Raw genomic sequence first — 26,249 nt, forward strand, 5'->3', positions numbered from 1 at the left:
CCTAGCTGCTGCTTTTCCCTTTGCCATCCTCCTTATCCTCCTTTTTTCTCCTCTCCCATCCCCTCATCTCCTTCGTTGTGTTCACATCTGCAGAGCCGCAGAGTAAACAACTGACTGACTGCTGTCACAGCATGTAGTCCTCACACACACACACACACACACAGACACACACACACATACACACACACAAACGCAGAGGGCAACAGAGTACACAGATATCTGCTGACTCCCAGAGCTCGCACGCACGCTTTACACACATTGTCGAGGAGTGCTTTGGTGCCTTTATGTGGGCACACACATGAACACACACACATATACACACACAGAGCCGACCCCACAGTAAACATGTGCTGACTGCCACAGCACACAGCTCTGGGCTCTCTGGCTCCTAACATTCACAGACAAAGACAGACAGACAGATGGACAGACAGCAGCACAAACACAGAGCTGCAATCTCCAGATCATTGCATAAACAACGCAGGAAGAGAAACACTGGGAAGAAGCAAGCGAGAGTGAGATAGAAATATAAACGTCCAGATTGACAGACAGGCAGACAGACCGAGTGATGCTTTAAACATGTCTTTAGCCCTGTCAGTCCATAAATATTTGTCAGCGTCCGACGTGAAAGTGTTTTAAATAAGCATCTGAGACAGATAAACACAAATACCGACACAGGCGTTTTGATCTGTCAACATCGCTCGGAGTTTTTCACAAACTGATTCGAGACAGCGTTCACCCGAGTGGCTAGCGTCGTTCTCAGGACGGCGGAGATCACTCTTATAAGTCTCACATCAAAATACTGAAAATATCCACCTCCGTCTCTCTGTGTCTCTCCACGTGTCTCTCTTGCCAGATATCTAATTTACTCAAGTACAATTTACTGTCATCTCTCTTGGCACTCTGCCCTGTATGATCTAATGAAGCAGAAATGCAGTAAAAATTGTAATTTACTCTTGACACTATTCCATTAGCCAGACTCTAGCTGCTATTAACCAACCTGGATTAAAACTGATTCCCCTGTGCTTACTCATACATCCACAAGATATAGTTATTAAAACTATATAATGAATCTCATTTGGATTTACACATGGTCAGATCACTTTCTTTTCATTCTCAGGCTCGATACTCACCCCAGCAGACTTTGACTTTGAATAGATATTGATATAACAGTATAGCACCGAAACCAAAGGAGCTGCATCGTTTTTGGAACTTGCAACCAAAATATCTCTCTGATATCTGTTGTATTCCATCTGCAAAGCTGTAATTTACCCTAAGAAGATGAATACCAATCAACTTTGGTATTGATTAGGTCGATATCATACGCAACAACCTCCTGCACGTCGCTGGCCATCAAATGTTTGCTGGGATGACTTTCACAAGAAACTATCTCGGTGCAGCATACAATCTGCAGCCTGAAATTTACCAGGGAGAGTCAATTTTCTTTGCCGTTTCCCTGGAGATTCAAACAATAGGCTCGTCTCTGTTCTTGCTATAGTTCTCAAATTACAGCCTGCACCAAAGTGACTGGCCACCCAGTGATCATCTACCTCCATCATAGCTCCATCATACCTCCATGTGTACCATGAAAAGAGGAAGACCATTTGTTACCTTCCTGTTCGGTGCTCTGCTGTGTTTCGCCGTACTTCTTCTAAAATTATTGCCAACTGTAAACTGACAGACCATCCAAAGTTTATTTTTCATTATCTCAACAAGGTATGCCTACAGGGATAATTTTTTTTTTATCTAGAATGTCATTGCTCTTTTCTGTTCATAATTCCTCTAAAATTTTAATATGCACTAGCGTGACAGACTACCAAATGATCTCATTATATCTCATGCGCTGCATAAAGAGCGGTAAACTTTGCTCCAGTTGGTTTCATTTGGAGAACTGAAAAAAAAAAAAAAAAAAAAAAAAAAAAAACAAGCCTCAAGTAACTATAGTTCTCTCCAAACTATAGTCATAACTGATCATTTATCACATCTCAAGGTAAAAGAAAGTTTTCAAGCGGTGCATACTGGATTTTAAAAAAAATCTGGAAAGCTGTCTCGACACCAGATGTCACAAACAGGACGAGGAAGGAAAAAGGTGAGTTTGGCGAGCTTGGCTCCTACCTGTTTCTCTAGAGATCTGGACGAAGGCCTCCACGCCGCTCTCGCCGTAGTTGCCCTCCGAGGCCAGCGTGGACACGTAGTTCCACTCCATCGCCGTGACGATGTCCATCATGGCCTGGGCCTGGTAGGAGTCCGGCGGCACCACGCGGGAGAAGAAGTCGTAACGTGTGTTGTCGCTCAGCTCCGGAGCCGTGGATGCATAGCTGATCTGGGGGATCTGAAGGAGAAAAGAAACAAACAGAAAGAGAGAGAGAGATGAGGATGAGGAGATGATGACATGGAGGAAGACGACTAACTGGTTGGGAAGTTCAGTGCTTGGTCAGCTGAGAGCATGGCATGGCACAGAGCCACAGCCTGCGACAGCTTAGTAGAGCATCAGCCATTCTTGTTGAGAATACTGGTTTTGCTAGTGTTTATGAAAGGTCCCACAGCTAAAGGAGCAGTTCACCCAAAATGCAACGATACTTTCCCACTTATTCCTAGTGCAAGCTATCCATTCAAATAGATTATGTATGGTGTGGAGGGTCTCCAATCTTCCATGTCTCTCCTCACTCCAATACAATGGGCCTGGATTCAGAAAACTTACATAGAAACACTCAACAACAAAAATAACAACACATATCCAGTATAATCCAAAGCCCTGGGGGACTATTTCCTGCAGAAGAACACCAGTAAGCTGTATCAATCCACTCCGAAAGGTTATGAATTCAGCACATTTTTTTTTAAGTTTGCAGGGAGACTAGGAAGATTGTGGCAGACTGTATTTTTTTTTTTTTTTTTTTCACTTTCTCACTTTAAGCTTAAGTAGCACACATGAAAACATATTCATTCCACAGGCAAGCTGCGTAATGGTGGGTGACCATGTGTTTAATAAATTCATTGATTCCGCTCATGTACACGTGTCATATTTATCTTTGGCATGCAAATATTTGTCCAGTGAAAACAAACAGTCTTTGTCAAAAACATGAACAAAGAAGATGCTGAGCCAGGTCTAATCTGCTGCTATTTCACTCTTTCCTTGCATTTCTTTACTGAGTGCTGAGTTAACACGTATGAATGACTCTGTTCACCGCTGTCAAAGTTCAGCTGCCGTGTTGTACTATAGATGCTCTTGTTGGTTCAGAGGTTTTTAGAGAAAGACGCAAACAAACAGAGGTGAGTAAATACGGAGGAGGGAACCCGAAGGGGTAGATAATTGGAAATCTGAGTGTGGAATGAGAGAGACAGAGATAAAACTAATGGAAAACCGAGGAGGAGGTAAGCGTTGTCACTCAACTTTTGGTGTCAAGGCGGCGCAGTTTAAGTGAGGAATCTGGACAGACGAAGAGGGCGACAGATTGAGGGAAGGGAGAGACGGAGCGACAGGCTGAGAGACGAGAGAACAGGGAGGGGTGGAGACGGAAAACACAACAGGCAGATGGGAGGACGGTGAAACAAAGAGGCTGACAGAATGACAGAAGACGCACACACACACAGGTGTTGCCGGTGAGAGGTCGTGTAATAGGCAGAAGGTGTTAGATGGCTGACAGGCAGATTGATTTTTCCACTGACGGAGAGGGACAGCAAGGAAAGACCCTGTACCTTCCCCACGCACACACCCTCCTAACCACATACAAGCAAACACCCGGGTTTTTGGGCAGCAGTCTCTTTGGTATTCAAGAAGCAAGACTTAAACTGCCAATCTACACCGAGGCACAAGGCACGTCAGCTGTCTCTGTGCCACACACACACACACACACACATGCTTAAATACAAACGCCTACAATCGCTGAAGACAGCAAAAGCAGTCACTGTTGCATGGGGAGATTTCAAATGGACAGAGTGTACATGTGTGTGTCTGGAATACCACAACAGCTGATCACTCATATCTGGCTTTACTCCCTTCACACAGCATAAGAAGTCACCTGCCGCCCTGCATCTGTCCTTGTCTTTGCCATTTAGGGTGAAAAACAGCTTCAAATTTCAAGATTCGGCTCCTTTGCTTGAGGGGAAGAGTTGCTTATATTAAAAAAATATGGATTGGACTTTCATAGGCCACGGCGATGGCATAGACGGATTCTGAAATTGAGCTGTATTCTCCTCTGAGCAAAGACTATTGAAAGAGTGAGTAACTAATGTGTTTTACCTCCTCGACAGCAATCACTGTGTTGGCAGTAGGCAGACGCCGTCTCATTTTTCAGGAGGCTAGATATCTCATTTTGGAGCAGAAGTCTTTTGTTTTTAGTGTTGTTAATACCCTTCCATTTCCCCTCGTTCCTTCCTGACTGAACTTTGCGGGAGTTCATGGTGGCGACACTCTTGTGTGCCGTTATTGGTCTCCTCTGCCGGGGGAATACAATTGAAAACTTTCATAAACTTCAGGAGGGGGAATGTATAATTCATAGAGGATTGGCAGTAAACAAATAAAGAGAAAGGAGAAAGAAAATATCAAAGCAGGGCCGGCGGTAGAAAACAATTGGTAAAACAACGCGTGCGCATGTCTTTGTGTTTGAGAATGTGTGTGTCTGTGTGTGTGTGTGTGTGTGTGTGTGTATTTGTGTATGACTAAGAGCATGTGCATGTGTGCTCTTTCCTCTGTTACGCTTGTCCTTTTACTCTGCTTGTACATCTAAATGGGTGAATATCCATTTCAAAGAGAAATGAATGCAAGACTGTGAGAATATGAGATGATATTTGTCTGTTTACAATAGCAGTGGGAAACTAACCCTGTGACCTTGGCAAGCCTCGTACTTTGATCTTTTGTTATTGTGCTCCTGTGCTGCTGGATATACTGGAAACTGAGACACACACACACACACACACACACACACACACACACACACACACACATGCACACACACACTTGCACACAGCAGTCATCCCCTTGTCATATTTCCTGAGTCATTATACTGGAATGGAGGGAGGAAGAGGAAAACAAAAACAAAATACATATATATGGAACAGAGAGTTATGTGCATCGTTCTTTGAGTCTACTGTTTTTCATAACCACGCCTGTGATATCTGAAAATGACTTCCTGTCGCCACATAACCCTTTTTCACACAGATATTCTATTATCAATTCAGCGTTTCTGCAAAGGGTGGTGACTGTCACTGTTCACAAACACACAAAAAAAAAAAAAACTCCAGAAACAAGTGCACTCATTTACGAGGGCTATAATAATGCTCGATAAGGGGAGAAGGACAAGTGCAAATGATGTATCTGGATAGATGAGGAGGGTGTTGCAGTGCAAAAAGCAGCAGTTGAAAAACAGTGTTAATTAACATTGTACATGCTTGGAAGACAAACCGTAAATTTATTCGGTTTGTGATCCAGAAGAACTGAGCAACCTGTCTTCATATCCAAGTCGCTGTTTGATTGTGCATTTGCTTAAGTCTGCTGTGACTGGCTCTCATGTGTATACAAAGTGGCAATCTTACAGCTGATGTTCACACCAAGGAACATATAGACGAAGAAAAAGGACAACATGTCACTATGCAGCATGTGAGCCCAAATTAGTGCCATTGGTGGAAACTTTAAGTGTGACTGACAAAGAATGGGTAAATGGGTTTGCCACCTCCCTGTGCATAAGCTAGATGAACAGGCTACTCCTCCCAGCCAGGTGGAGGAGTTACGAGTAATTAATTATATTGTTATCCAGCTCACATTTAATATTGGTTTATGTACATTTCTTCTTGGATTAACATTGTGCTGTTAATGTTAGCCACAGCTGGGCTTTATCCTGGGCAATATGTAGCTGCTTTAAGGGGGCTGGGGTTGGGGTTGGGGGGGTAGCAGTCTGTATGATGCACAGTGTGTTTTCTTTTATAGCTGCATCTCTGTCCTGTCAAAGTTCAAACAGCATAGATACAGTGGGATTTTCCATGCCCATCGCATTGATTTCAGTATTTGTCGCATCAAAGTTTGGCATCCATACAAATCTGTAATACTGACACGATAACATTACAGCCATTTCTTCTTTTATATGTTCCTTGGTTCACACAGCCATCCTGCTGGAACACACACATTTTCTGATTTTCAAATTTTCACATACCCTGGGCTGGGATATTGCCATAGCAGAATATTCCAGAATAGCAATATTGCTTCTTTTCATACTGAATAGTGTGATCTAACAGAGTGCCTCTGTGACAAGAGGCTGTTTATAATGACAGACTAATATGCAGGCACATATAGACACAGACAAACTATACATACAATGTTACGGCCCAGCTCTGTGTGTCTGGTCTGCATGTACATTTTCAAAGGCTTTGGTAATATCTTTCTAAGCCACTGGTGTGTCTGTGCATAAGTGCACATACATCCAGCATCCTGACATCCATGTCATCTTTGTCCACCTGAGGTGAGGAACATATAGTACCTTTAATGGCAGCACATGTGTTACATAATGCACATACAAGTTACAGACACACATAGGCATTCAACGCTGTCGGTGGCAGGCGCAGACCACAGAGCACTTCTAAAGCTGCGTAACATCTTTAGCGCGGGCGTCAGTGTTGTAAATCATTCATGTGCTGTGAGTTGCGAGCGAGCGCAGCCATTTTCAAAGTGGCAGAGTTTGAGTTGGAGTTAGAGGCGGGAAATTAACGGCTTGGTTCCTCCACATCGCTGGGGAAGGCGATTACTCCTCCAATCCCCCTAATTCCATTTGCTCTAATGAATATGTGTGTGTGTGTGCAAGAGAGTGCATGTGTCTGTGATAAAGACAGGGAGACTGTGTGCATGAATGTCTGTGTGAGATATAGAGAGAGCTGTGTATTTGAGAGAGTGTGTCGATGTGTAGTTTCAAATAGCAAAAAACCCTCATTCACACACTCTCTCACATAGACACAAACCATAACCATACTCTACAATGGGGTAATGCATTGCTTAATTTCAATTTTATACCATTATTAGTCTCATGAACCTACCTTCCTAACTCCTTTCTTTTGTCATGCATCCATTCTATCTCATTTTTATGTCTTTCTTCCATCCTTTCTTTCTCCCATCACCCCTCCCTTCCTTCCTGGGTTTTAGCAATGAACATCTGAACCAATGCACAATCGCCACTTGAGCTAATATAAAACATTAAATCTGTATCTATTCAAAATACAAAAATACAACCCACCAAAGGCAAAATTACATCACTGTTAGGTGAATGCCAAATAATTCTAATTTTGTGATTTTCTAAATTTATTCAAATTGTACAAAGTCCTTTATGGTTTAATACAGTTTTACCCTTGGTCTTCTGAAATACTTAGAAACACCACCACCACATGAAACATTATATAATTTCATCAATGTAATCTAAAAACAAAGTTGTTTGGCTCGTTTTCTAAGAGGCCCACATTTTAGAGATGCAGCATTTGCACTCGAGCAACAATATGTTGTAATAACAAGCAATTGTAGACTTTGTTTACACATACAGTTAGAGACCTTCAAGTGCAAATTAGGCTGTCTGGGGTGTTTTAGAGTACATACACTTTTGTTAATTATGTTTTGGGTTTGATTCACCCGGGTATTTAAGTGTCTTTCAATCTTCCAAATATTTCTCTGGTTTGAACAAAGCTTTTTGGATTAACAAGGTTAAACTGTGAATAGAGTCAAAGGCTTACCGTACCGCTTTGTAGGGCTCTGATTCAGCATTTAGACCCTGCAACTCTTCACTAAAACTGTTTCTTTAAACTAAAACATGCCTCTTTCTGGGAGGGTGGCTGATATAAGCAATCTGACCTATCCTATAAAGACCTTAGTTGTCCTTAGGCCATGGAAGTGATAGCCTATATATGAATTATTTAACTGAGTATTAAAAAGACTATAAAAAGAGGAAACAGCTAATTTATTTTATATCTATAGCAGCAATCTGTTTTCACCAGTGGGTGGTGGACATTGTACTTTCCATTGAAACTCAGTTAATACCCCGTCATGTTTCTTGCTCTTGAACTGTGGGGGAGTCAAACCAATACAGAATGAATACCCCCTACAGACAGTCGGATCCACCCACTCAAGTTCTTAATGACCTTGGAGATCCAGGAGAGCACTTTTATCACCATGGATCAGACAGAATCCCACCGGGCAACTTAATGGAAAACTAACAGTGGAACTTGGACCTTTATGGATGCAATGATCCAGGCCAGTGGCTCCTTGGAATTTCCGCACAGACCCATTCACACACAAGAACCAAGAGGATGATGTCAGAATGATGAAAATACACACTTCTCAGTCTATAACAGGTGCTGGAGAACATTTTTTATTTTTTTCCCTGCAGGCTGGACACCAGTTGGTCGTGGGCCGTTTTAGGCTGGAAATTGTTCCCTGATTGCATGCCTTATAGCACATCAGCCCCACCCACCTGCTGGCTTGCATGCGACCTGTGAAGGCAGCATGGAGGGAAGCTCCTGTGACACACAGGACAATAGTAGCTTGACTGAAAATGGACTCAAATGTGTCCAATACAAAACTGTCAGAGACAAGCAGGGAGAGGTTTATTGGGATACTTTCTTGGTCTTTACAAATGACCCTGGTCCATGTTCATTCACCATGAGCACTGTGAGCCTGTAGCCTGGTATGCCCAGGTCATCTTTTAGACATGCAGATAATTGCTTAAAAGATATAAAGGATTTTTGATAAGTCTGTTTTGATGTCAATGACAGGCTGCATTTTGGACAAGCTTTTACAAATCCTTCTAGTCAAGGCTATATAGGTATTACATATGATACAGTGAGGGAGGGGGATGTGGAGGGCAGACTGCAGGCTGATGGCATGCGTGTTGCACTGGTATTGTGAGCATAGCGGGAGCAGCAAAAAAATTTTGCTGGTTGTGGGTGGATGCAACATGAAATCATGCAGTCTCCAAATAACAGACCTACGCACAGCTCTAGTATAAAAGATACAGTCTGCACGCTGCATTCTCCTGCCAAGCTGGAGATATTTTTGAACACCTAAAAAGTGACCTTTTGAAATGTCACTTTGAAACTATAATTGAAATTGTAGACCTCTGAGGCAGAATAGAGTATTAAGGCTGTCAACATTCTCATTAAAGCAGTGTGGCAGTGCTGCTGCCATGCAGGAGACCCAACAGAATCAGGCCTGTGACTATTTCTGTGTCTTGAACCATGGTTTGAGAAAGGGGAAGCTAATCTAGACTTTGCATTCACCCGAGGGGTGTGACAGATTGTGTAGTTGTGTGTGTGTGTGTGTGTGTTAATAGCATAATGACTTGTGTTTGTTTAGTTTTTTTAACTGTTAGTGTGTAACGCAAAGTTATTATGCCTCTGTGAGTGTGCCTGTGTGCACTGGCTTGTACTTTAGTGTGTGAGGAACATGAGTGTATGTGCAGATCATAATGTGTTTCTGTGTGTGTGTGTGTGTGTGTGTGTGTGTGTGTGTGTGTGTGTGTGTGTGTGTGTGTATGCGTGTGTATCTGGCGGTAATGGAGCTGTCGGAGCCAGAGTCGGAGCATTAGGTTGATAGATGGCACTAGTCTGAAGCTAATTAACCCCAGTACAGAACACACATACACAGTTTCACTCTGTTATAGACACACACACACACATGCACACACGCACACACACACACACACACACACACACACACACACAAAACAATGTGACCAAGAAGGGTAGACATGTCAGGACATGGGATGCTAGAGGAGTTGTCCATTTACATACCCATACACACACATGTGCACTTAAAACATGCACTCACACACACACACACCCACACACACACACACACACACACATGCACACACACATAAATTCACTCAGTTACCGTGTTGGTATGTGTAAGGCACACTGGTGGCTGCTCAGGGTCGATGGCGGTGATTAAACTGGAAATTAACAGCTGGCTCCGTGGACAGAACCCAAGTCAACTGTCCCAAGAAACTGAAGCAAATCTGCCACTCCTACACACATAAACATGTCTAGATAAACACCCAAGACACACACACGCACATTATTTATTTATTTTTTTTAATTTTGACTCAAAGGATCCAACGAGGCAAATTCCAAGGGTTTCAAAGATATCAGACATGTCCTGCTGAATTACAGGGAATTGTGTAGAAAACAAAGTAAGACATCTTGGTAGTTTTTATTGTTGTAATGGTGCAGTCATAAAACAATAGCGTCTTGGGTTTGAATATTTTACTGTCAATATAAGCATGATGTAGCTTCCTTGAAGAGATGTAGTCTATATCAGCAGATATAGACTACATCTGGGATATTGTCATGCAATCTGGAGAGGAAAAAAAACTTAAGGGGATATTTAAGGGAAAATCGGGGTTTAAGGAGTCAACCTATATCAAAAGAATCCTCTTTACTAAATCTATGATCGAGAATCTGAGTAAAATGTGAGGCAGCGATGTAGGCTGATGGGATAAATTATTGTATGATCAAAGCTGGAGCAGAGCACAAGTTTTGCAAACACAATGAAAGTGTTCACAGTAGTGTACTTTTTTGCCAGATCCAGCTGGAGCCATTTTCATTGAGACATCAGAGCAGGGAAACAGAAAAAAGGAAAGCGCACATACTGTAAATTGACCTGGACGTCTGGAGCTCTGGTTTCAAGTCAGCAAGTTGTTTACTTCCTCAGAACTTGACTCAGCCCTCTAATAGCCAGCCGTGGTCTGTGTCTAATGAGGAGAGGACTGGCACAGTGGGACCTCATCAACTTAATTTACCAGCAAGAAGACTGTTTTGGTTGAGTTGGGCTCTGTGTTGAATATCTTTCACTCTCTCGATTTCCCCCTTTCTCTCTCTCTCTCTCTCTGTTAGTCCCTCTCTCTTTATCTATCTGACTCCATCTGTCTCTGTTTTTCCCACTATTTGGCACCTCTGTCCCTCCATTTCCCTGTCTCTCTGTGTTTTCGCGCAATATGAGAATTTTTCTCCTGTTTACCCAAATCCATGTCTCATTTTCGTATTTGAATGTTTCTCGGTGGTCTCTTTGATGTTTTTGTCTCCTCTTCTTGCACTATAATTTTGTCCAGCTTGCTGAAATGAAACCCTCTCAGGCGATTCATTTTGTTTGTTCATCTAACCCAACATATGCAACCATCGCCGACACCTCTGATTGGATTTTGACTAAACTTAGGGCGTTTTCAAAATGATACTAATTGGCTCAAGGGGGGAGGTCATAATTACCTGTAAAAAAAAATTAATATCCCCTCATATCTCAGACAGTTCAAATAGCATCAAATTTGGTGCACATATCCAGAAACCATTCCTCTACATATTAGCCTGCAGAAAAATCAGTGTGCACCATATTGGATTTTGCATCATTTTGATTTTCATGTGAGGATTCCCCCTAAGAATTTATCATTGACTCACTAATTAATCCAATGGATGACTGCATCCGTACAATCATACAATAGTGTGGTGTGCCACAAGTGCCAAAAAGAAGACTAACAAGCAATGCAAAGGGTTTGACAAAACATATGTACATGGCATAAAATGAGAAAACACGTACAGACTTGAAACATTGACCTTTTCTTTTGTATATCTTGTTGTTTAACACAATGTATTTTTTGAAAGTCAGCTGTGAACCTCACCATAGGATATACCCAGTCAATACTCCTTGTTATCTGTATAGTTTTCAATAGTTACAGTCCACTAAGTGACAGCGCCTCCTCTCCAAAAAATATAGCCACAAAGTGACATATTTGTTATTGATCAGCAAAGAAGGGGCTGCATAATGCTTGAAGGGAAATATGTTTACTGTCACCTGTTTTATATTTAATCCAATACTGTCCCTTGTGTTCAGTCACACTCCAGTGAAGACCTCACAAGGTCAAAACACATACAGTAGACAGCTGACTGACCTGCTGGCTACCACCATATGAGTTTAAGTGCTTGTGTTGGCAGGCGTTTTTATGAGCCTGTTTGTACCGTAGGTTCCATTAAGGATCAGTCATATAAATCATTTGCATTTACTTGGGTGAGACCATTGAGTTGGTTTGCTGACCCTACATTATCCTTTTATTGTGTATCAATTAACAGGTTCTTTCCTGACTAATGCAATCAAAAGCATCTGTAAATCCTGCAATGAAATTGTTTTTTTTTTGTTTGTTTGTTTGTTTGTTTTTTGCATGCTGTATTTTTTTTTTTTTTTCATTTAATTGTGCAATAATGCTTTCTTGTAAACTAATTCTTCATTTTAAGGCAGTAATGTATCCCCTGATTCTGTTATCCCTTAATGGGTGTGGTGGGTCATGCTGGTAACCCACCGTAAAATAATTGTTCTGGCTATCAGTGGAGAGTTTAAGTGTCCCCTGATGTTCTAACTGCCGTTTCAGAGGCTTTGATAAGAATAAAATTCTGGGGTAATCCACAGAATACTGGATACTTATGTTATCAAAAGCAGACAGTCACTTTGGCCTCTTCAGTCCAAAATGATCAATATCAATATCAGCCTTGGAAAAAACAACAACAATAACAATAATAACATAGTGATCAAATCCTAGTAAACACTGGCACAACACAACAAAGACTAATATCAAAACCGCACAAGAAAACCAAAGAGCGAGAGAGAAAAGCTGAGGAGAAAAAAATGTCACCTCATTCTATCACAGTTCATTGTGTTTCTATCTAGATCACAGATGCGGCTTTAATTGCCTCTAAACAACATTGATATTCTCTTTACTGTCTTGGATGCTCCCCACATCACAAGAGATGAAGAATAGACTGGTACTGTGCAATTTGTTTGTTGACAAGCAAACAAAAACAGGTAAAGATGAAAGAGAGAGCGGGAAGGAAAGCGGGTGAGAGGGAGCTATTTCATGAGAGTACAGAACTGGAGAAGTAAAAGGGAGGAGAATCGAGAGAGGGAGAAAGACAATGAAGGGAGAGGACAGAGTGAGAGATAGGAGAGAATAGATGGCAGAACTTTAATGGGAGCAAAGAAGGACTGACGAAAAGAAGTGAGAAACCAAGTGAGCTGTGGAGAACAAAAGAGAACGAGAGATGAGAGAGAAATGGCAAGAGTAAGCCAGGTGGGATATTTAAGAGAGGCATGAGAAACAAAAGAGAAGGCAGGAGAAAGAATGGGAGATGTAAGAGCAAGGATGAGAGAAAGTGATTGGAAGATAGATGCAAGAGAGAGAGGGAACAAGGGAGATGAGATATGGGGAGAGAAGATGAATGAAGGAGGGGGAGATAATTGATGGGAGACAACAAAGGGAGACAGAAACCGAGGGAATGCAGATTCCTGCACATAGCAAAAGGCAGAAGCAGGAAAGATCTGAGGGGAACCGAAAGCAAGAAAAGAGATGAGAAAAAGACCCAAGAAATTTAAAAAGGAGGGAAAGAGGGAGAGAGTTGAGGGATGACACTGATATAAGACGAGAGACGGGGAAAAAGAATAAGAAAAGGAACAACTATGTGGCATGCCAATGAATAAAAGAAGAGACAGAAAGATGAGATTGATATAGGCAAGAGCAAAGACATGGAGAAAGAGGAGACAGATGAAAAAAGGACAGAATAAGATAAAATGACAGAACAAGAAAAAGGGACGCAGGGTCCGTGTTTAAATGCATACTGATGCGCCATTTAAAGAAAAGAGCATTCCAGGTCCACTGGAGCAGAGCACAAATACCAGAGGAATAAATAAATGCCTCAGTTAACGGATGAAAAATGACAATAGATGTTTCTGTCAGGTGCACATTTACATCAGTAATCCCTGAAGCAAAAACATAAATATTAAAGCAAGAAGTGTGTCTTTGTAAGTAATTTGAAAGACGACACTGACCTTGCCAGCCTAATTTCACCGGATGGGCCGTGCCACAGTGAAGAGGCTCTGCTAGAAAATGCTTGATTGCCTTTTGTTTTCAATCTTGACTGAGGAACAGCAGGAAAAGCTGTGCTTGGGGATCTCAGGATGTTTTCCAGCTTGTGGGGCTAAAAGGTGTTTGTGCAATGCTGTTCTCATAAGACACGCCCCTTTCAGCCAGTCGCCATGGAAAGTTGATCACGACTAACCCCCCTGCCAGGTTTTGTGATGTTACATGGATGTCTTTGGAAACTGCAGCTCTGTTTCTCTTAAGCTCCACCCATTGCCACGCCCCTTGACACCGATTGGTCCATAAAGTTAATTACTCCTTCACTAGCCCATGACCAACCTTCCCACAAAGTTTTGTACCAATCTGTCCAGCAGTTCTTAAGTTATCCTGCTGACAGACGGATGGACGGATGGATAAATGAGTGCCAGACAGTTAGAAATTGGCTTCAAATTTGAAGATGGCCTGCCTCTCTTTTATAATTTTTTTTTTTTTTTCCTTAGGAACAGTTTTAGATTTTGCAGATTGCATTACTATGTTCTCTTAATATCTGCAAATCAGTTATGGAAGGTGTCAAGGTAGTTTGGTTTCTTTGGTTTGAGAGGTAGATATAACAGCGCATCATCGGCATAGCAGTGAAGAGAAACAGCCCGTTTTTGGATAACATTGCCAAAATAGGAGCAGGTACAAGGTAAAAGAAGAGGGGACCTAAAACTGAACTGTGCAGAACCCTGCAGGTAATACATGTAGAGGGTGATGGTGAATTACCCAAGGTGACAGAGAAACTTTTATTGGAGCGGTATGAGCTGTAATACCAACCCAGGGCCTCAGTCAATTAAAATTGCATGATGAACTGTATGAAAGGCTGCACTTAGGTCTAAATGATTTAGCATTGCACAATCATCCATGTCTGCTGCTAAGAGAAGGTCAGAGAGAGAGAAAGAGAGGGAGGGAGAAAAAGATAGATAGACAGATAGATAGAGAGAGAGAGAGAGAGAGAGAGAGAGAGAGAGAGAGAGAGAGAGAGAGAGAGAGAGAGAGAGAGAGAGAGACTTGGCTGGAGGACAAAGTATGACAGGTGAATGAGGTGAGGAGGCCAGAATGCCAATATCTGTAAGGTTACTGAGACACACACACACACACACACACACCCACACACACACACACACACACACACACACACACACACACACACATATACAGAGTACCAATATCAGAAAAGTGACATTTTTGTGCACACACAAACATGTGCACCCCACACACACTCTTCAGGTTTCAGGGAGACATCTGTCAACATCTGTCTTGGTGCACACACACACACACACACACACACACACACACACATACACACATGCACAGCAGTACCACATAACCAAACACACAGACACACATTTTCAGTGCCAATATCAGGCAGGCGAGCATGGCCAGAAGCCAGAGACCTGAGGCCACTGCCTTTAATATATCTCTGACAACAAATTATCTGTCTCTCCCACACACACACACACACACACACACACACACACACACACACACTCCTCTTTCCACTGAATCATGTTTTGTCACTAACACAAATTCTCTAACATGTATACAGTGCATTCACATGGACAAAGTTTATTTTCTCCCAAATTAATGGGATTTTTCAGAGCATTTGTGTATAATTAATTCAGAAAAAGAGATCTTATCTAATTCTAACTTAATTATTTCACAATTCTGAGATAATGGTCTCAATAAATTCAGGCGGGCATGATAATGTGTGTTGGTAGAGATGCATTTCACGGAAGGACAACATCACACAGCTGTTTAATTCCATCCAGTTTTGCTTCTGTCCTGGTTTGAGACACTGAGTACAGATTGAATTGCTATTAGTTTGTTGACTTTGTGCAGCTACCTTAGCACTTCAGAAAGCCCGTCATCTGTCATCTGCTTGACATTAGATTTGCTATGTTTGCAAGAATATCCAGAAAATGAGATTTACATGTTCAGCCTTCAAAATAAATGTATATATCTTTATTGTCATTGTCTTGAAAAAATACCTTCTAACAATATGCTTCATTTTAAGAATAAAACTGCATGGCATTATGCAGCAGCCACACAAAACTGACTGAATTGGACACAGTTCATCTTTCAGTGCTACTGCACAAATTGCATGTAAAAACACTCCAAGACTTGTATTTTAACAACGCATTAACATTTAGATCCACAAATGACCCATATTATGCACATCTGTTATGTATGTATGCACATTTGTTATGTATTATGGTGTTTGTTACTGATAATATGGCATTAAATTTGAATCTCACTTATTAGAGTCAATGATTAAATACAAATGAGTCAACTGCATATTTAACCTTATAATTTTATTTTAAATATGAAATGCCCAAAGCAGAGGCATTGTTATCTGGTTATTCTGGCCGATGTACCGAGCCTGCTTTCTTCATGGATAAATAGCTGGGCTTTTCAAATGTATTCAAGCTGGCTACATAATAACTCAAGGCACATTTTCATTTCACTTTATCATTATTATTATTATTATACAGGAAATTATAAAAGTAACAGTGCAGATGTTAAAGTTTAAACTGGCCTGACTCAGTTAAAAACTGATTTACAGCAGGTTCCTGTTCTGCAGCACCTAAAGACAAAGTCACATTATAGTACAAAATAAACAAACAAAACAACAAAGCATAACGACTACACAAACACTGTAGAGGCGAGGACTAAGCTGGAGTGAGTAAGATGGTGTGTGTGAGAGAGAGAGACAGAGAGAGAGAGCTGAACTTAGTGGTTGCAGGTGTGTTCTTCCATCAAATACCGTTTATGGGCCTGTTTGAAGTGTGTAACAGAGGTTATTGATCTAATGTAGTATGGGATCTCTTTCCAGATTTTAGTGTGTATGTGTGACAAAATGATCTCTGACCATAGCTTTTTTTTGTAAGCTGGTATCAGGGTGCATGTGAAATTGATGTGGTGATTCATTCCTGTCTTATGTTGTACCTTGGATGTAAGGCAGTAAGTGTTGGAGGAGAGTTATTATACTAAAATTTAATGCATATAATATTGCCTGGTTCTGAAAATTCAGGGTGCGGGAGTGATGAGTCTAAGGGGGAAGTTTGCCATAGATCTTATAATATCTATTTGTATAGTCTTGCTATTGGTTCAGTGGTTTTCTTTGTGGTGAGGGACCAAATTAGGAGACAGAAGGATGATGCTGAAAGAATGACTGCATGGAGATATGCGTCTAAGGCAGTACGGGTGAGATATTCAGGCAGCTATCACACAGTTAATCTAAACTCATTCTTAAAATGCCCTTCAGAAACTCATAATCTGCTAGTGGGTGCGTGAAATGCACCTCTACAAGCAAACATCTTTTCTCTGAACTCTGAGAAAAGATGTAATTAATTGGAAAGAGATGGGGTGATTTTTTGCCCAAGGTGAATGCAATATGCTTCTGTATAAATGGACACAAACTGCAATCTGTCATATACAAGCCTCTTTTGTATAATTATGGACAGCAAACACCTGCACACACACACACACACACACACACACACACACACTGGTCTAAGAAAATAACTATCCAAGAAAATAACTTATCTTCTCTTATCTTTAATAAGCACCTCTATTAACAACTGTCCAGCGCTGACATTTTGACGGGCAAAGTGGAGATGAGTGCATCTTCTTTTCATTCCTGACATTTTGACGGGACAAAGTCAATGACAAACTAAAGCATTCCACAGCTTTACTTTTAATGACTCTCCAAAAAACAACCTTAAATGACAAGCAGAGGTTAAAAAAAAAATACAAAAAGTTGTGCAAGTTTATTGCTTAACCTTCTACAAAGCCGCCTTATGACAAGTTTCAGGTTTAGTCCATTAAATTGACACCAGTTGAGGGACAAAGACTCAGCATGTGGATTATTGCGCTTATTATGTAGGACAGTTAAGAAGACAGACTCCTTATTTTCCTCATTATATGGTGTCTGTTTTTACTATTGATCGTCTTATGCCAGGCACACATTACATGACTAAATGTTGCAGTTTACCCATTTCAATGACAAGAAACAGCAGAGTTTCAAACATGCCCAACTTTAAACCAAGGTTCAGGGCATGCTGAAGTCTCATAGGTTGGGCCTCATGGCACTATAGCCACTTATACGGAAAGACAAGTGTTCAAGTTTGCATGAATGATAACTACAGTAACAATGGATCATAAGCAGCTGAATGCACTTTTGGTTTGGCTCTTTCATATGTGCAGAAAGAACAAATGATCAGTGTTTGGGTGCATTCATAGTTGGGTTGTTGCAGCCAACAAGGACTGTCAGTTTTACAAAGGGAGTTGGAGGTGAGAAATTTCCATGACAAGTTGTTTTCATGTCCACTCCATGCACAATCATGCCGCTAGATCTAGCCAGATCTTCATCCACTTTTGGTACACAGTGCTGGACAACATAAGTCAATGTCAAAATGTTTTGTCACAGTTATTTGTCACAGTTATTTGTGTTCTTGTCCAGTGTGATGAATCGGCTCGTTGTTTCCTTCTCACACTACAAGTGCAGCTACAAAAATTTCCAACAAGTTTAAAAAATGATACAGATGTCCCTGGGTACGTGACGTGATGACCAAACTCTGTCCAGTTCTCTCATTGAACTCCAGGGGGGACTATATGCAGGCAAACAGCCCTTTAAGTTATTCATGTTGAAGGGAAAACATGACAATGACAGCAGACTGGTCTGATAACCCCAGCCTTTGATTTTTGGTATTGCATGTTTTAGAAAACACGACCAGAGACACAACCCTCTCCTATGCACCAAACCAAAAAATTACAAGAAAAACTAATTACCCATCTAAATAATTTCCTCAGTTTATTGCGATTAACAAAAGCTGCGGGGTGAGTACACTCTCTGCAAAACTTATTCCAATCACTATGGATGAATTAACAAAATCAGTCGGGTGATTACACCCTCTGCAGCTACTTACCGACAGATGAGCAAACGAAAGTGGCGGGAGCAAGTGCACCCTCTACAAAGCCACTTGGAAGATGGATAAAGAATTGCACCCTCTGCAAAATATCAGCAGAAGGCTTTCCCTGCAAATGAGCGAAGCCGCTCTGCAGCGGGGCCAGCTTAATGAGACAGGGTAACCACTGACCTGTTGTCGCTCCGTCAACAAACACAGAAGATGAAAGGTTTATTCGAAAAACCATTGCTAGAACCACAAAAGGGTTAAGAGACTAGCAGTGAAGCCCCAGCTAACAAGCCATCATAAACTGTCTTGCTGACCCACAAACGGTCGACCTGCTTGCCAATTTGCGAGCAGATGGTAAGGAACCATTCCTGGGTGAACGTTGCCTCTGTGGCAGGGATGGCCAACGTCACCCGGGTCACAGGTGACTTTGTTGGTAAGTATTCAGTCTGGGATATCCAGGTGCTGCATCGCCACCTCTCAGTAAGGATGAAATACAACAGCAGCTGTAAAACTTTAAATTCAGACCTATGACTGCACCACTCCCTCCCTTCTTCACTGTCTTTCCCTCCTTCTCTCCCTCTGTGTTCTATATACTTTCCCCAACTTCCCACAGTCATCGCTTGTTTTTGTCAAAATTGCCTCATTCCAGTCTTTCTCCCTCACCCCACATCTCACCCTTACACACACCATTTCTCTCCCTCTCATGTGTCTCTCGCCCTCATTATTTCCCTCACACAGTCCTCTCTCCCTCTCCCGATTCTTCCCTCCATTTCTCCCAGTGAGTTGAATAATTTTGTTTCACTCTGCAGCTCTGTTCAGTGGGAGTTCTCTCTCCCCGTTGTTTTTTCCGTTTGTGTACGCGCGTAATGTATTCCTCCAACAGGTGCATCATTTCGGCAACCTAAATCTCATGTGCGGTGACACACACACACCCGCACACGCAGGAGGAAGTGACCAGACTACTTGATCCACGCTGGCAACCTGCGGCTTCCTCTCTCTGTTTCGTCTCTCCCTGCCGTTACACCAAAGTGCTTTCCAGCAGCGCCTCTTTGTTGATTCGTTCATGTTTGCGTTTGTGTGTGTGTGTGAGCATGAACACCTGACACCTGCCAGCATACATATTCAGTATTCCCGTATGCATTCCTGCATCCCACTGTGTGATTTTAGCTGCAAATGTCACGAATCCCCGAAACACACACTCAGTAAACTAGTTTACATACCCTAAAGTCGTGTTCTGACTTAATTCGCAACCATCAGGGCACATACACACACACACACACATACATAGAGATACTGAAAAGAAGATACATGCCTGCCAATATTTGTAAATTATGAGTCAGAACAAGACTTTAAAGCAGGTATTCCTCAGCGTCAAACTCCATTAGGTAATAAGCCTCATACATCATGTAATATGCCAGCAGACCTGCATGGAGAGCATTTCAAATTTGTAATGAAAAACAACTTAGCGGCAAATTAGAGGGTTGCAAGTCTTTAGAAACCATTTGGTCATGCATGTTCTGGTGATGAAATAAGGTTTTGGTAAAGTATTCGCTACAAGGAGATGAGCAGTTTAATTGAGAATGGACAAAATCAATGCAGATGCACACGCAGACACACACACACACACACACACACACACACACACACACACACATTTGGCAACTTAGGTTCTGTGAGATGAACAGACTCTCAAGCATGAAAAAGGCACACACAAGCAGATTCAAGCACACACAACTGCTGGCGTGACTGAAAAGACTGTGTGTGTATATTTTTTATTTGATTGCGTAGGAGCCATTTCCCTTCACTGCAACAGCTCCTCAGTCGTCACTGTGTGTGTGCGTGTGTGTGTGTGTGTGTGTGTGTGTGCACGCATATGTTTGTTTTCATTTATTTCACCGTATGAGCGTGTAACCTCACACAAGAGACTCATCATCAGCTCAGTGGGCAACCACTTCAAATTGGACATGCTTTGCATATCCTATTGGCTGAAATTATATTATGCGTCAGAACTGGAGGGTCGGTGTGTGTGTGTGTGTGTGTGTATGTGTGTAACAGTTCTACACCTGTGCTGTTAGCTTAAGTGCACCACTGGGGCTTTCAACGTAACCATTCCTTTATTGCATACACACAGTCATGTAAATGTAGTGGAGGGATTATCACAGTAATACTGTGTTTAATAAATTATTGTGTTTGAAAATTATATAACATGATTATAGCCATGTCAAAAGTGTAATTGTAATGGCACCAAGAAATAGAGCAGTATGCTAGGTTGGCACACAAATGGCGGTACACACATAACATACACTTACATACAGTTCACCCAAAATTAAAAAAATCTTACCACTTAGGCCTAGTCTAGGTAGTTTCAGTGTGATTTGGTTAGAGGTTTCTAGCCTGTCTCCCTTCACACCAAAACAGTGGGGCTGTCACTGTGTCAAAAATGCTAATGTGAAAAACTCAACAGCGGTAAGCTCTTTCTAAAATGAATAAATAAATAAATAAAATAAGACACAGACACCTGACATAATCCACAGCCCTCAGGGGCCAACTGTTAGGAACTATTTCTTGCTGAAGAACACCGGCAAATTGTTTCTGTCTGCCTCCAGTAAGTACCAATTAGAGGCAGAATCACCACAGTCAAATATTCAGATCCTATCTGGATGGACAGATTGCACTTGGACTAAGTGGTGGTGGTGGAGGTGGTTGGGGGACAGTTGGTGAACTGTTCCTTTACTATGGGATGTAGACGCATACAGTACAGGCTATATTATTTCACAGTTTGTTGAAGTGATGTGGTACACAAAGACCATATTAGTGTGTTTCTTAATGATTTTTGCAGTTTAATGCAGCCTCTGCCTGCCTTTCTAAAGGCACAGATGGACAAAAACACACATGGTGTTCTGTTTTGACTTCACAAAGTGAAATGTACAGCTTACAGTCCCTATGAAATGTCAGTGAGCCCTTCTGTTTTTGCACCAGGCATTTAAACAAGCGCTTTCCTCCTGTGCTGTAAAATGTTGTACTGCATTGTAAAAGGAAATCACTGCACAAATGTTGCTAAGATTAAACCCCTGAACATTTATTGTTCTGCCGATTAAAGTTATTCTAATTCAGCAGCTTGTTGCCAGAGCAGTCCCTGTGCCTTAACACGGCAGAGAGAAGCACAAATTTCTTCTGACATTTCAACAATTGTTTCAGGGTTGAAACAACAGCGCGGCAGATGGTGAGATATTATCCTCATCTATTGCTACTGTTCCCCTGCGTCGTCGCATGGACATCTTGGCAAGCCAACCAGCAGGTTACTGTAGTCCAATACAGAGAGACTGGTTCTGTGTGGTTGAGGTGATTGAATTCAAACCACACACAACAGCAATCAAACAGGACGTGGCTGTAGACAAGTAGAAGGTAATTGCACTGAAATATCAAGTGAGTGGAGTCAGAAAGCAAATTATTGTCACGAAAGACGTTAATCAAAGAATATATGGGCCCTGGTATTTTTGTTAACTGTACCTTTGCACTAAGTTGCTGCAATCAAGCAAGAGGTGATTGTAATCAAACATTAAGTGGTTGTACTCAAAGCAACTGTAGTTAAGTAGCAGGTGATTGCACTCAAATAAAGTGACTACGCTCCAATAAAAAATTTTGATTAATGAAGGCGGCTGCACTAAAATGAGATGTAATCATATAACGTGTAATCAATGACCCGTAATCCATTAGAGCGAGAGGGGCTTTCGTGGCAGTAGCCGCTGAGAATGAGAACCGCGTGCCTCGGTCACTTTCTTCGCACAAATTTGCAAAGTTGTAATCAAACAAGTGAAACTCTGACCACAAACAAATTGATCACAAAAGTTGTGTCTAGTCTTTAGGCCATTGCTGCCTCTTGCGACAGGGATCAACTTCAGGTGATTTGTTAGTCTTTTGTGCACCCACATTATATTCACTGCCTTTTCCTTGTGCTTTTGTAGCATTGGTTTAGAAATCTGAGTGGCACATATTCTGGTGGCTCTATTTCCTGTTTGTTTATGTTTATTTATTTTATTTTTTTTTTTTTCCGATGAGCGCCATCATATCATATCTGCATGCTGCCTTTCGTGACATGAGCTGTTATCAGATGGTTGGTGCTCATGATCCCTTGTTACTGAGGAGCAATCGAACAACAGCCACAGCCAGTGAGCTGGATAATAATGACAACATACCAGATAAATCCGCACAAAAAAAACACGGAATACTTCAATACTTTAATTATCTAGGTCACAAATGTGGAAAAAAAGACTGGATTTCCAAGCCAAAACTAATTTCTAAAAGGAAGAGGCACAGCCGGTGCAAACTGTAGCAAGTCATAAGACAACACATTGTTCAAGTGAAACATCTCTTTGAACTGGCTGCCCCTGTTCTTCTCTTTCTTTAAATACTTTAATGATCCCCGCAGGGAATTCCTCTTTTCTTTTGCCCTCTTCCACAAGCAGGTCAGAGGTCAGCTCCAGAACTGCGACCCGGCAGCTGGTAGAGATCCAGCGTTTTGCTCAAAGACACTTCAGAAGTGCAGCTACTTGCCAAACAGAGTGTTAAACCAGCTGGTCGCCACTCACTGCGCCAGCCTGCTGCTTCGTGTGCTTTTGCATGTCGTCCAGAGTTTCTGCTTTGATATTATCATTTTATTCATCACTGTATTTTAGTGCTGTGCTTTTTTAATCACATCGCTTTTATGTTCCTGTTCTGAGGAAACTAAATGTGCTAAGCTCAATTAGGCTAAATTCATCCATGTTAAAGCAAACACTGAGGATCAGCTATCAGCTATATTGAAGTCTCAGAGGTCACCTGATTTAGGGGGTAAAGGCTGCAACATTTGCTTTAAAGTTTGCCACTCTGTAAAAAAAAAAAAAAAAAAACTCCCAACATGGACAGTTCTTTCATCCCACTGAGGGAAGAACAGGCGATAGCGTTCAGGGACTAGCTCGTTATCTGTACCATATGGTCTCGAGGGAAGTGGTATCATTTCATTTTTAGGGGTAGACACACTAAACGAAACACCCACACACACACGCACGCACCCACCCACCCACTGAGAGGAAGCAATTCCATTTCCAAAGACCCCCTGTGTTTTCCAATTCTTCTTTTTTTTTTTTCCTCCTAAACACACATGGAAACACATATGCATGCACACACGGCTTCACACGCACACAAGCACACACACATTGATTCTCACGTCTACGTTCAGGCAAGCAAACAACTCCATAACATGATTCACACTCTTGATCCCATAAAGGATGCAGATTAACCTCTATTGTTTGTTAATTTGTTTATGTGTTTATTAAATTACTAGCTTTCGCAGATGACGGTTCATAGCGAGGAGTATCGGTCCATCTGTCCAAGATCATTGTATTAGCTGGGCTAGTGAACTGAAGGTAACACTGTATCTGAAGTTGTGTCTAAAACACTGATGTAACTGGGTCACACAACTGTGACATGACAGCTGTAATGAACTTTAACGAGCATGTAAGTGTCGCTCGGTCAATTACGTGACTGAAAGTGCTTGTCAACGATGACAAAGATGACATTATCTTGATGTCTTTGTATGGCAACCTCATATTACCCAAGTTGTTTGTGTCATTTATGCCATCAGGTCACTTATGTCACTTTAAATCATTAGTTGACGTTCTTCGGGATGTTGTTGTCATGACAACTTAAGACCTGCCAACAGTCTGTGATAAACACACACAGGCATACTGACAGAGGCTGTCTAGCAGTGTTGTGACAGTGTTACGAGCCCACCTTCAACTAGAGTGTCACTAAACTTTGTTAGGGTGGATTGTCCCTTTAACAAACTATCCCTGTCAAGAGTGTGACTCACCAGTTGCTGCATTAGAATGCATGTGATGTGCTGGATTCTGACTCAGTGAATGTCAATGCTAATAATGTGTGTGTGTGTCTGAGACTATCAATGCAGTCCCTGACTCTGCGTACGTGTGTGTGTGTGTTTGTGTGTGTGTGAGGGAGAGAAAGGAAGAAACAGACACGCATGACACCATGTGCTTGTCATTATACCCGAGAACAAGTCTGTCTGTGTGAGTGTGTGTGCATGTAAGTACATGAATGTGTGTCTAACAGCGTAATGTGCGAGCCTAGGAGTAATATCACCTCATACTGCATGTGCTTATGCAAATGTATCTGTGTGTGCGTGTGTGTGTGTGTACCTGTACATGAATGCAGGTAGCAGTCTGCCATTATGCTGTTAATGTGTCCAAGTGAGTAACAGACGGCGCTACGCACACAGACTTAATGCACTAATGCACAGTGTCGGCTAATAGAGAGAGCTACTGCTGAAATCACACCCTCTCAACAGCCTATTAATATAATGGGCTGGGTGGGAGGAGAGAGGAGGGAAGGAGGGAGGGGGAGAAGAATGAAGGGGAGAAAGAGGGATGATGGAGGAGAAAGAGGGATTGGTGGATATTGATATAATGGGCTGTGAGGAGAGAAATATGGGAAAGAGAAAGGGGGGAAGAGGGAGGGATGTTGGAAATGAGGGAGGGATGAAGACGAATGTGGGAGGATGGACAGACAGGTGGACGGCGCAGAGATGGGACGGAAGATCTGCAAAGTTGATATGCAATGCTAGCAAAAAAAAAAAAAAAAAAAACTTTCCATGAGCGACATCGACTCTGACTTCCAAGAAAAAATTACAGTGAAATATGGTGAGTTAAAGCAGAAGGCTGGCTCATTAGCCACAGTTTCGCAGCCTTAGTATAAACAGAAAACAAATTCAAAACCACAGGACTCCGCTTCATTAACGATCAAACCGTGTAAGTGTTTTTTTTGAAACTTTTTAGAACAACATTTGCATCGAAAATTAGAATGCGGCGTTTGAAAATGAATTGGATGTGGCACTGACTTCAGCTCCTCCGTGTGTCGTTTTGAGAGAGCGTCTGATTAAAAGGGAATACAATGATAAAATTGGAGACAGTGACTTTCGGAAAGATGACAGTGTGGCCAACTCAGTATTACAGGCTTTCTATGAGCTTATAGCCGCTCAGCATTAGCCCTTATTCTAATTCCACCAAAAGCTTTGTCATCAGAAACGTTCCTCCAGTCAACTGTCAATTGACTTATTTTATTCAGCTTGGCATCTTTCTTTCTGCCCACCCTCTGTTTTTTTTTTTTTTTTTTTTTTTTCATTTTTTGTTATTTTTTAATCTTTTTTTCTTCCTGTAGGGCTTTTCTTACCCTATAACTCGAATTCTCCCGTCTCACACATGCTCTCTCTCTCGACTCAAGTCTCTCCCTCATTTCCTCCTCCGCTTATCTCCTCTCTCTCTCTCTCTCTCTCCCTTCCACCCTCTAAACTCTGCTTTAATTATCTCTCGTCCTCTCCTCACACCTCCCTCTTCCTCTTCACATTTCATTGTCCTCTCTCGTCTCCCCCCTCCCC

General features: G+C 41.8%; 1 protein-coding gene across 4 annotated transcripts in view; it reads right to left on the reverse strand.

The window, feature by feature from the left end:
- Positions 1 to 26,249, reverse strand: part of grm8a (glutamate receptor, metabotropic 8a) — a 283,521-nt gene that overhangs the window by 175,079 nt on the left and 82,193 nt on the right. For 3 of the 4 annotated variants that reach the window (XM_030046271.1, XM_030046272.1, XM_030046273.1), the window contains exon 2: positions 2,113 to 2,329. In XM_030046271.1, coding sequence (XP_029902131.1) covers positions 2,113 to 2,329 — 217 coding nt within the window. Of the gene's footprint in view, positions 1 to 2,112; positions 2,330 to 13,831; positions 13,852 to 26,249 lie in introns of those variants that run through there. The other variant, XM_030046274.1, reaches the window with a different exon arrangement.

This window comes from Myripristis murdjan, chromosome 23 (assembly GCF_902150065.1).
Source record: "Myripristis murdjan chromosome 23, fMyrMur1.1, whole genome shotgun sequence".
Classification (NCBI taxonomy): Eukaryota; Metazoa; Chordata; class Actinopteri; order Holocentriformes; family Holocentridae; genus Myripristis; species Myripristis murdjan.